General features: G+C 53.5%; 4 protein-coding genes and 1 non-coding gene across 5 annotated transcripts; all 5 read left to right on the forward strand.

Annotated features, from left to right (window-relative positions):
* Nucleotides 1–200: 200 nt before the first annotated feature.
* Nucleotides 201–2,241, forward strand: DICSQDRAFT_62146 (glycoside hydrolase family 16 protein; the record flags this gene model as incomplete). Its single annotated transcript, XM_007366540.1, has 9 exons — nucleotides 201–361; nucleotides 417–960; nucleotides 1,019–1,259; nucleotides 1,334–1,377; nucleotides 1,428–1,548; nucleotides 1,611–1,687; nucleotides 1,746–1,856; nucleotides 1,916–2,085; nucleotides 2,148–2,241. The coding sequence occupies 9 exons, from the start codon at nucleotides 201–203 to the stop codon at nucleotides 2,239–2,241; spliced, it is 1,563 nt and encodes a 520-aa protein (XP_007366602.1).
* Nucleotides 2,242–2,527: 286 nt separating this feature from the next.
* Nucleotides 2,528–4,506, forward strand: DICSQDRAFT_170908 (HET-domain-containing protein; the record flags this gene model as incomplete). The annotated part of the gene is made up of 6 exons (XM_007366541.1): nucleotides 2,528–2,584; nucleotides 2,676–2,705; nucleotides 2,777–2,878; nucleotides 2,921–3,672; nucleotides 3,727–3,861; nucleotides 3,924–4,506. The coding sequence occupies 6 exons, from the start codon at nucleotides 2,528–2,530 to the stop codon at nucleotides 4,504–4,506; spliced, it is 1,659 nt and encodes a 552-aa protein (XP_007366603.1).
* Nucleotides 4,507–6,812: 2,306 nt separating this feature from the next.
* Nucleotides 6,813–6,883, forward strand: DICSQDRAFT_t98. Its single transcript has one exon. It is a non-coding gene; the product is annotated as a tRNA-Cys (tRNA).
* A 246-nt stretch (nucleotides 6,884–7,129) lies between these two features.
* DICSQDRAFT_23959 (HET-domain-containing protein) lies at nucleotides 7,130–7,909 on the forward strand (the record flags this gene model as incomplete). Its single annotated transcript, XM_007366542.1, has 1 exon — nucleotides 7,130–7,909. A coding segment is annotated over one exon (780 nt), but the record flags the coding sequence as incomplete, so codon positions are not given.
* A 164-nt stretch (nucleotides 7,910–8,073) lies between these two features.
* DICSQDRAFT_127583 (uncharacterized protein) lies at nucleotides 8,074–9,252 on the forward strand (the record flags this gene model as incomplete). Its single annotated transcript, XM_007366543.1, has 1 exon — nucleotides 8,074–9,252. One exon carries the CDS (start codon nucleotides 8,074–8,076, stop codon nucleotides 9,250–9,252), a length of 1,179 nt encoding a protein of 392 aa, XP_007366605.1.
* Nucleotides 9,253–11,799: the final 2,547 nt, after the last annotated feature.

Here is an 11,799-nt window from a genome sequence, read left to right on the forward strand (position 1 = left end):
CCCAGCAGCGCAATTCGTTCGCGCGAGTTCTCATTCTTCGTTGGTATGCTTCTTAAATTCGACCGTGTATCTCGAATCTGAAACGGCAGCTACAGTCTATGACAAACGATGCTACACCACCCGCGATATCGGAGAAGGTGCTGTGATTGTGTTCATTGCAGACAAGCGTGTCGCTGACGCTCTTGCAGTACATTCTTCCTATGGACCCACGTACCTTTAACGGTTTGGAAGAGGACGACTATCTGCACAATCCAGAGCCGAGGAAAGAGCGCATAAACAGTAGCGGACACATCTTCACGGGACGCGGTCTCGTCAATCTGGGGTGTCTGCTTATTCTCGTCGGAAGCATTGTGGTACTATTGTACGTCTTCCCTAATTCATGTTCATCAAGACCTCTGGCAAACATCAGATCCGAGTTGCGGGTACCCCATCATCTCATGGCTCAACAAACCACAGCAGTCGTATCTGAATGGATTCGGCTTGGGGGGCACCAATCGTACCGGACAAGTTCCGGACATTCCTGGGATCCGCGGCCTCATCGATCGCGACACCCCGCAGGAGGTGCGGACGAAGAGCGACTATGTGACCGGCAAGAAGTGGCAGCTCGTCTTCAGCGACGAGTTCAACACCGAGGGGCGCTTTTTCTACCCTGGGGACGACCCGTACTGGGAAGCGGTCGACCTGCACTACTGGGCCACGGGGAACAAGGAGTGGTACGACCCGAAGGCGATCACGACACGCAACGGTTCGCTGGAGATACAACTGTCGAACCAAACGAACCACGGCCTCAACTATACGGGCGGCATGCTCCAGTCCTGGAACAAGTTCTGCTTCACGGGTGGCTTGGTGGAAGCGAGCGTCATGCTTCCTGGGTACAACAACGTGCGCGGGCTCTGGCCGGCTATATGGGCTATGGGCAATCTGGGGCGCGCAGGTTATGGCGCATCGCTCGATGGTATGGTGCGTGCGCTGACCTCAGCCTGCATACGCTTCGAGTAACGGACACCGGGCTTTCCAGTGGCCCTACAGCTACGATGCGTGCGATGTCGGGACGGTGAACAACCAGACGATTGGGCAAGAGCCCGCCGCAGCGCTCGAAGGCAACGACCCCTACAACAACGGTGCGCTCTCGTTCCAGCCCGGCCAGCGGCTGTCGCGCTGCACCTGTCCCGGCGAATCTCATCTCGGCCCTCTTCACGATAATGGGGAGTATGTTGGTCGCTCCGCTCCCGAGATCGATATGTTCGAAGCCCAGGTATGTCGTTGAAATGCAAATCCCAGAGCATATGATATTTCTCAGCATGCCCCCTGTGCCAGATTGGTGGGACGCCAGTCGGTGACAGAGTCGCGGGAGTCTCTCAGTCTTGTCAATGGGCGGTATGTGCTATTGCTCATCGGCTTCGCCAGCCCCTAAATTGTAGGAACAGCCAATGAACTGGAAGTATCAAACCGATGGCACGTATGATACAGCAGATCCTACCCTGAGTCGTAACAACTCGTACTCGGGAGGAGTGTACCAGCAAGCCACGTCTGTAGTCACCGCTACTGGTAGGCCCAATCGTATCGGACATGGGCTTCCATACCGTCTGACATACTTGGACCGCGCAAAGATCAGACGGCCTTCGAGTTCAGCGGCGGAAATTATGCGTTGTACGGCTTCCAGTACAAGCCTGGTTTCGGTGACGCGGTGAGTCCTGCTCTCATCTATCGATCGGCTATCGGCTTCTGAACTCTTGACGTCTCAGTATATCTCCTGGGTAGCCAATGGGAAGACTTCATGGACTCTCCATCAATCGTTGTTGGGGCCTGATCCAGTTGTCGGAATCAGTGATCGAGCTATACCCCAAGAACCAATGGTCAGTGCCAGTCAATCTCTTTGTGTCTGGTCTCGTACTGACATCTTTTTGGCGTCCAGTACCTCATCATGAATCTGGGCATGTCTAGTGGGTTCGGCGAGATCGAATTCGACAAGTTGACGTTTCCGTCAACGATGCGCGTCGACTGGATCAGGGTCTATCAGGATCCGAATGCGATTAACATCGGATGCGACCCCTCTGCTTTCCCAACCTCCGCGTACATCTCCCAGTGCGTCCTCCCTCACTCTCATAGCGCCCTCAAATCGTTGACTAGTGCAATCGACGATTCAGGTACCAGGAAGCGTATGCAAACCCAGATCTAACGACATGGGTCGACGACTACAAGCAGGTGTTTCCGAAGAACAAGCTCTTGGAGCAGTGTTAAGAGTTCGAGCGATTTTCACCTTTGTTGTCATATCTCTGTAAGACTGATGTCTTCTAGTACTTGCTGTATACGCTAGCATCTCAACATAGAGTGAAGCTCGTCGGCCCATCTCCGACGGCTAAATACCTATTGATTGCGGGCAGATTGTGTCCTAACAGGATAGCTTCGCTTTCTCAGCTGTCCTCCCACGCCACATCCACCTGCGTTTTGGTCGGACAGCGTACATATGAGGACGAACGCACATATCATGTCACGGTTCTTGAGTTTGATTGCACGCCTGACAGCTATGGATCACATCAACTACGATCCAGACGGCATGTCCTCGAGCGGCTATCTATTCATGGTAGCTTGGTCGCTATTCCCTTCTTGACCCCGCTTCCTGCAATTCTCCCAGTTGACTTATGTTTTCTATCCGTGTCCTGGCACAGTGACAGACCAGACACGTTCTGGATATCGTAGTCCTGGTACGTCGAACGCTCAGAGCCCACAGATGACGACAGGCGTTACTCATGACACAATTTGCCCCATCATACAGTCCGTACCGCTGCGTATGCTCTACAGAGACTGCCTATTCTCCCCCGACATAGTCCTCCGCTCCCCTCCTTTTTGCGCGCGAGACTTTCGACCCAGCGACCCGGTACGTTATCATTAATCCTTGACTGACAAGCGTGACTCATAGAGACATTTGGGTTATACAGTCGGTATGTGGCTCCTTAGCACCGATCGCGCCGAGCTCCACTATTTCACCGACCCCGAGACTGTCCCTGGCAGTTATGCTATCCTCTCGCACGTATGGGGGAAGAAGGAGCAACTGTTCCACCAGACTCCAAAATATGACGAAGATCTCCTTCTCCAGCGTCCCAATGCTCGCGACGCTGCCTCCAAAAAGGTCCGTCAGATCTGTATCATCGCGCAACAGGACCGCTTCCGTTGGCTCTGGGATGATACCTGCTGCATCAACAAGGACAGCTCTGCCGAGCTCTCCGAAGCGATCAACTCCATGTATCGCTACTATTCCCTCGCCGCTGTGTGCTACGCCTACCTGGCGGACGTTCCGAGCAACCGCTTTTCCTGCGATCCGGAGGGGCCGTTCGCGAAGAGCAGGTGGCAAATGCACGGCTGGACACTTCAGGAGCTCATCGCAGCCCCCGTGGTCAAGCTGATCTCGTCAGACTGGCAAAAGCTCGGTACCAAGATGAGACACGCCCGCTTCCTGAGCAGGATTACCAATATCCCCGTTGAAGTGCTCCTGATGGATAAGCCGGTCACCAGTTTCAGCATCGCACAGCGCATGTCCTGGGCATACAAGCGGGAGACAACGCGGGTCGAGGATCGTGCCTACTCGCTGATGGGGATCTTCGCGGTCAACATGACGACCATCTATGGCGAAGGCGAACGGGCGTTCCAGCGACTGCAAGAGGAGATAATGGAGTAATCAATCGACCCATCCTTGTTTGCTTGGGGGTCGTTCTCGGGCATGTCTAGTCACGAGCGTTCAGCAGGTCATGAGCACACAAAATACGAGTCATATCTCCTTGCGAGGTCCCCGGACGACTTCAATCCGTCGGACTCTGGCAGGACTAGGTTCTTGCCAAACGCTTTTCGGTCGGTGTCTACCTAGTACGTCACTGGAAGTTGCTGCCCATTTCTCCCAGATCACTGACGCACATTGATCTTCATAGTTCTAGGATGAAGGAGATCCCCACGTTCACTATGACACCATACTACGGCTGTCTTTGTCGCCTTATGTGCTTTGGTTTTGGCGAGCTCACTCTAGCATGGATGGGATGTGGCTGGGACGGCTTCGAAGGCGAGACGCGATCCTTGTGGCTCCTTCTTCGCCGCTGTCAAGATCCACCACCAGACGAATCCAAACCTCTCTACCACTGTGTAGCACTGTCTACAGGGTACCGTCAAGGATCCCGCCTAGTCGGACTCTCAGAAGCCGATTGGCCATGGGCATCCTTCACACTTCGTCCGCAGGAGCTGTATATTGCGCTCTGGCACACAACCCCGAAGGGACAGGCATCGTCCCCGATTCCTCTCGTGCTCCAGCACGAGCGCATTCGAACGCCATTCCGGATTACCTGGGAGTCCGTGAGCGCCGCTTTCGACGGCTGGAAGCTGGAGAGCACACCGACCGTCGAGTTCGACTGGGACGGGGAAGCCCCCATCGCGTTCTGCTTCTCACGCTACGACGGGCTAGCGCAACAATCGACGTTGTGGTTCGTGCTCGGAGTCTGTGACTTGGCGGAGCCTCGCTAGCATTTTGCGAGATTCTATGTTCGCTTGTCTCATGCGTCGGCGCCATCGCCAGATCAATATCTCACCCACAACTGTGAGTGGGACCATATCTCCTCTTGGCCAGAAGGGCGAGATAGTCATGGCCGCCCGGACGGTGCGTCGTCTTTGATAGGTCCTCTCAATGCGTTCTAACTGCATGCAGGCTCTTATACATGGTACGACCGCTCAGGCAAAATCGGCCTCTCCTTTACGCCTTGTCCTGTGTATGACACAAGTGTCCTTGTATTGGGGCAATGGAAAGAACCTGTCAACCCGCGTGCACTGGCATATAGTCAAAGGTACATTCAGTTCTACAATCTACGTCATAGGTCGCTTATCAGTCGTATAGGATGCATGAACATGTTGAGTACATTCACCGGTGAGGGCGCATTCAGCATTGCCATGGCCCAGAATGTTGTGGCTGATCATGATATCAGTATAGAGGAGCTGGTTGACCTCGCAACCGAGTCCACCCCATCGCAGGTCAGACACTTCCGCCCTTCCGGGCCGTCCACGACCGGATCGCGTCTCGCTCGTGTACTGCATGCGGTCAAACGAGCCTCCGCCGCAGCATCACGATTTGCCCGTATCTTTTGCTACCATGTCCTGGAGGCGTCGTTCTCCAACCCAGCCTTCGCCAGCTTCCCCCTGCCAGTGATGCTGCATCCGTCCGAAGTACGTATACATCGTGATTCAAAGTCCTGTCTCGGTCTATGCTCCGAATGACAGCTTACCTCGCAACGTTCTTAGGACATGACCGTTTGTTGGTGCGCAGGTCGTATACGTCGATCTCAACTCGACAGGAGACGCAACGGATGGGCATGGGAATGGGAATCCAGTGGAATCCATATCTGGATCTGTTTTCTCGCGACCTCGTATCACGCAGAGTTTGGGAGGCTACGAACAGCGGTGAGCTCGCTTGTCATGCTGTGTATACGACGTTGCTTCCAAGGGGACGACAGGGATGACGGCATCCGAATGCATCACCAGTAGTGTTCTTGGCAGAACGCTGCCAATCTGCCAGAGGCAACTGCCAAGCGGCAATTGCCATTTTGCCCGCCACCGAGACCGGCAATTTGGTGGCAGATACACGGCGCTTGTCGAGCGCTTACTATTAATGGAGCTGTTGCCGGTCGCCCACAGAGACAGAGTAGCTCAGTAAGAGACAGTCCTTCCACTCTATACTCTGGGAATTGTTTCAATATAGCGGTATGTGTTATGAGTGAGACAATTGGTGGCCGCCTTATTGACTAGCTTGTCTTGAGAAGTCATCCTGGCGCCTGACTGATGGGCTGAAACTCTTAGCTAGATGGGAAATCACCTGTATGAGTGTACTCTGTTGCGGGAAGTGGATAGACAGCGATATATATGCAGTATTCATGTTCTAAATCTTCACTAAAGAGCATGGGATATTTTCTGTGGCCTCAATGGATAGCTCTACTCACTCTCCATCGCCAGAGGCTCCCCGGAGCGCCCGTTGATCTGCCAGTATTTGCTGGCCCTGGCAATTGCCATATTTGCCAATCTGCCATTTGCCAGAGGCTGAAACTATTCTGCCCTGTACACTAATCACCAGGTAGAGCCGTCTGAGCACAAATGCTCACTCATAGCAATCACGCAGTCGGCGGCAACCTGCAGAATGTTGGGCACATGTTGAAGCATGTGAAATGCCAAGTGTTGAACTTGGACTTATCCGGTCCGGACTACACGAGGCTATGCATCTCCTAGCGCTTAGCTGTGGTCGCTTATGTAGTATGTTACCATATTTGGGACTCTCTGCTCGTGTACTATAGCTATGTTTCCGGACTCTTCTGGTACTGTCTAGGACAATCTGTACTACTCCAGAACGGTCTAGACAGGTCTATGCCTTACTCATCTCTTACTCATCCTATGGTGCGATACGTCGCAATTCTTTCACCATCGTATTATTCATCGCACTATGGTACATGTGACTAACCACTCTTTGATTAGTCATGGACACTTCTCTGTAGTATATAAGGACTTCAGATTGCGTCCTCCCTCTTCAGTCTTTCCTTACTGACTGAAGAGTGAGTACTTCCTTACATCTATGTCTAACTTGTAGTTACTTACTTGACCTTTGTAGTCTTGCTTCGACTCTAGGTACAGTTGGTTGCTGCAATAAAGTCTTTCCTTACTGACTGAAGATCTTGCTTCGACTCTAGTCGGATCTAATCCTTGTCTTCACAGCCCCGAGTTTATCACCAAGTATCACCGGCGGTGGCCTGCAGCCCATGTGTTGGAATCTGTAGAATTCACACTCTAGTATTGGTTGGATGGTGTAGTGGTAACACCTCCCAGCGCATATGGAATGACCCGGGTTCAATCCCCGGTCTGACCAACTTTTCATTGTTCAACACCATGACATAATGTACACTGGCGGCACGATGCCCGGCGGCTTCGGCACAGGTGAGTTATCACGGCCTGGTTTCCCTATCTGAGGCCATCTCACAAATATTGCTCAGGTCCGTTCAAGGCGATTGGCATCATTCAAAGTGCTTCTCTACGAAGACCTGGTGAGCTAGATGCCATGGATCAGCTTTCTTCCTTTTGTACTTTGTACTGATTGCACGAAGTGTTCAGACAAATGTGGCTCTTGAGTACTTCCCGTGCGGAACTTCAGTTCTTCTCTGCCCCGGAAGCCGTCACAGGCGGCTATGCGATCCTGTCCCATACTTGGGGTGATTGCAAGCAGTCATTCGAGGAGATACAAGCCCTCAACCAACAATGCAAGACCACCGGGGAGAACCCTCGTGACCTCGCATCGGCGAAGATCCACGAGTGCTGCATCCTTGCCGAACGTCACGGGTACCAGTGGGCGTGGGTAGACACGTGTTGCATCGACAAGACAAGCAGTACAGAGCTCTCCGAAGCGATCAATTCGATGTTCCTTTGGTATGCCTGCGCGGAGGTCTGCTTCGGGTACCTCGAGGACGTCCCGAGCGACTGCGTGCTGGAAGCGTCCGACTCGGCCTTCCGAAACGCACGCTGGCATAAGGGCGGGTGGACGTTGCAGGAGCTCATCTCGCCCTCGCTCGTCATCTTTGTGGCACAGGACTGGAAGACCATCGGGACTAAACACGAGCTCGCCCAGCTGCTCCAACAGATCACCGGGGTGGGATGGCAGGTGCTGACGCGGGAGACCCACTTCTCGACCGCCAGCGTCGGGAGGCGCATGAACTGGGCGAGCTCGCGGAGCACAACTCGTGTCGAGGACGAGGCGTACTGCCTCATGGGCCTATTCAATGTCAACATGCCTACGATCTACGGGGAGGGACGTCAAGCGTTCCAGCGCCTGCAGCACGTGATCATGAAGCAGTCCTTCGACACAAGCCTGTTTGCTTGGGGCCGCTCGCTCAACTCTGGCACCCTGAACCCTCTGGAGGAGCACGAGATCTATAAGCTCTTCAATACCTCATCCAAGAACCACGTCTATCTACTCGCCAACTCACCATCAAGCTTCACCAAGCCATTCGGACGGTCACTACGTTATTCACCTGCCGCAACTGAACCGATCCAGCCGTATCTCGAATGGCAATGGAAGAAGTTTCCGGTAAGAGCTCACGGTTCTCAGCCGATGGTATATATTTGACCCAGGATTGTGTCACCCAGAACAAGCCACAAAACAGCCCTCGGAGACGATACGGTCCGTTCGGTCGCGTTGAGCTGCCGAAGTTCTTCGTGACGAGCTATGGGCTAGAATGCTGGTTCCCGATCATCGAATCGGATGGGCTCACCATCGCAGTCCTTCTCTGCGATACTCACCGCGAATACATCGGCCTCTTCCTGCATCCATCAAACTGGATTATCCAAGATCCTACGAGGAAGAAGTACCACGTCGGCTATGGATTCAGGCTGGCCTCCGGCAGTATATCCTTCACCCGCCTTGTCTCCCTCGGCAACAATTTTTACGACCTCCGGCTCAATGGCAAGACGGTCACGGCGGAGTGGCGCGACATCTTCATCGCGGACAGCCCACCACCGATAAAGAGGGACGTCCCAATGAACCTCTGCTACCCTTTGCACAGTCTGCTTCCTGCACCGCCGTTCTGTATCCCTCACTGGCTCATCGGGAGGGTGACACTGCTAGGAATGGAGCTACGGCCACTAGATGTGCGGAGCAAGCCTGCGGATGGGAAGCCGCTCGCGGTGGTGGCGAGCTTCACGGATGTCGACGTGAGGGAAGGGATCCGACTCCTCCTCGGGACGTGCGGGAAATCACCTGACAGTAGGGCACGTTGGGCGAAGGCGATGTCACGTTACTCAGCGAACTGGAGTGACAAGTGGGACGTGGCGCACGACTGTCAGGAGCACCACCTGGAGGCTTGGCCGGGCTGGACGAAGGACTTTGGAGACATCGAGCAGACGATCCGCCTGTCGTTCTCCCGCTGCAAGCTGACTCCTCAGCATACCTTCGTGGTGCATATCGAGCTGGAGGGCAGGGTCTACAACGCGATCAAGGACCAGACGAACGTCAGGTTCCCGTCTTGGGAAGAAGCAGGGCTATTTCAGACCAGCATCATCATATCTGACGTCCCATCTTCCTTCGGTGAGGGTGCTTGGGTCCCACCCGTCTTAACCTCGTCTCCAGAAGTGAAGGGATCGAAGGATACTCTATCAACACCTACCACGGGGCTGTCGCAGATGGGCCACGCTGATAGTCCACCTGAGGGCAGCCCTCCGCCTGCGTCGGTCGATTCGACTGGATGACCGGCGATGTTTGAAGCACCGCATGCACGCTCGGAAGTATGTATAGATCTACACGGGCGGGGGAAGAACTCACAAGCGAGGAGCAGGCAGAACGCAACACACAGCCGAGTGAGCAGAAGGTTTAGCAGCGAAGGGCTATTGGGCAGGGCGCGGTCGGCGCCGGGGTAGGCTGAGACATAGTGGTGTAGTGGCGCTGAAGTTATGTTAACATGATTACCAAGCCTCTGGGAGAGCAGGAAGGCAAGCAGTTCTTGAATCCCGATGCCAGAGTAGCAGGGGGAAAGAGGGACTGAAGGAGACATGGTGTCTCGTCTGTGGGAGCTCTACTTCATGCATTCGGTCTCTGAGGCCGATCCCACGATTGCCAATATATGTCGTGGCCTCACATCCCGAGGCTCAGGCTGCAGACCATTGTGACAATGTTATTGAAACATTTTTGTCGATGAATTTCTTTCTCTTGACACGTACGCACAGAGGGAGACATAGAGAAACCGACGCGTATTCGACAACGTGAGTATTCAGTTGCATCCCTGCTACAGAGACGATCTTTGGCCTCACATAGCCTTTAGATCCATGTGCTGCCGTTCCTGGACTGGATTGTGCCTTTCGCTCTTCCACGAAAGTTGACCAACTACACGCGCTATTGAACCCACGAGGCTATGTACTCCACTTCCCCTATGTCTGTCAAAGAAGCTCAGGATAGGCTCACATCATTGGCTGACATGACATTCGCAGTCTGGCGAGGCTTGGACCGGCTGCTCAGGTTAATATTTCTGCATCAATCCAAACATCTCGTGTCTACCAAAGGCATCGCTCATGGCCTGGGGTACCCTGGATCAGTCTGATGCATTTTTCCGTGATGAGAAACCATGACATGCGGTTTCTTCGTTCGAAATGGCCCGAGGTGTCATTTAAGACTGTCCGTATAGCTTGGAGGCAGTCCAGCCACAAGCTTGAGTCACTGGGCGCCCGAGTGGCCGTCAATATAAGGCTGGGCCCTGGCTCATCCGCCCTCCCCATCTCACCTCCCCCCCTCATTGCCCGTATCTGTAAGTGCGTAAATTTCCATCCTTCCCCTTGATTTCTGGCGTACTAACAAAGGAGATTCCCCCGAAGGTGTCGGCGGAGCCCGTCTCACGTGTCGTAAAGACTTCGCTTCAAGATCGCACCCTCAGATTGGTACGTTATTCTGTCCCAGTTCACCAATATATCCCCGCACGACGGGCATTGGCCAATGTCCCGGACCCAAACTGGGACAGAGAAATGGCCTGGGAATGGATGCCTGTCACAGGTTATGTCCCAAAGCCTAGCTCCGGACCCGAGCCAGCCGGCGCTCTGATACCAGAAACAGGATGTTGGCGCTTGAGACCATCCAAAAAAGGAGCAAAACCACTGATGTCATATAATTTGTCAGCCTCAATATTCCTTTTCTGGTATTAGCGCCGGCTGGCTGGGGTCCGGAGCTAGGCTTTGGGACCAGGACCAGGAAAGGCATACATTCCCGGTCCATTTCTCTGTCCTGGTTTGGGTCCGGGGCATTGGCCAATGCCCATCGTGCCGTGTGTATTTGTAAGATCATTCTCCGATACTGACACACAATGACTAGACAACAAGGCTCTCCTCGTCGGACTGGCGAAGAGCTTTGTGGCTGGAACACTTCGAGACTCGGTGCACTAGTCCCTCCAAAGCGTTGTAAGGATCTTCTGAAGCCTGGCAACTCGGTACGTTGCCATTGTGCCGTGATTGGCGATCTTCACTGTTGAACCCGGGGGGCGAAGACCTCTCCCACGGGTGGCAACGACAGCGGATAGCCTACAACTCACCTAGAAGGGTTGGTTGATTGTAAGAGGCTTGTAAGAGCGATGAGAGGAGAAGTTCGAGTGAACTGAACTGTAGATTGGGGGTACAGAGGTCCCCTATATATACTACTGTACATCTGTGGCTACGTAGTACTATACAGTACATTCCCAGGATGCACAGTCGCACAGAGAAGCAGTGCGTACACAGCGAAGCTGTGTGTGTACCACATGAGTAGTACAGCCTCGGTTATTGCAGTAACCGGCTGTGCCGTTCCATATCTTGTGACGGCTGTATTAGGCAAGCTGTGTAAACCAGTGCCTGTTCAACACTCCCCCTCGCTAAGTATCCGAACGGTTACGCAAGCGTAGCAGGCGCTTTAAGCAGCTCTGGACTTTGGGAAGCGGAGACCAAGTTGTGAGCGAAATTTCAAGAACTTCACTACACCAAGGTTCTTGGTAAAGATGTCCGCAGGATTGTCGTTTCCGTCTATATAGAAGACATCAACGATTCCTTTATCATGTACCTCACGGATATAGTGATATCGGATGTCAATGTGCTTTGACCTTGACTCCGTCACAGGATTCGATGCAATGAAGATCGATCCTTGATTGTCTCCGGATAGAGGTATGTGATCGACATGGTAGTCAAGTTCAGCAAGTAGATTGCGAACCCAGACCACTTGGCGACTGCAGTCGCTCATTGCCATGTACTCAGCTTCCGTAGAAGAAAGAGCAATGGTCTTCTGTG

This window comes from Dichomitus squalens (genome assembly GCF_000275845.1).
Source record: "Dichomitus squalens LYAD-421 SS1 unplaced genomic scaffold DICSQscaffold_18, whole genome shotgun sequence".
Taxonomy (NCBI): domain Eukaryota; kingdom Fungi; phylum Basidiomycota; class Agaricomycetes; order Polyporales; family Polyporaceae; genus Dichomitus; species Dichomitus squalens.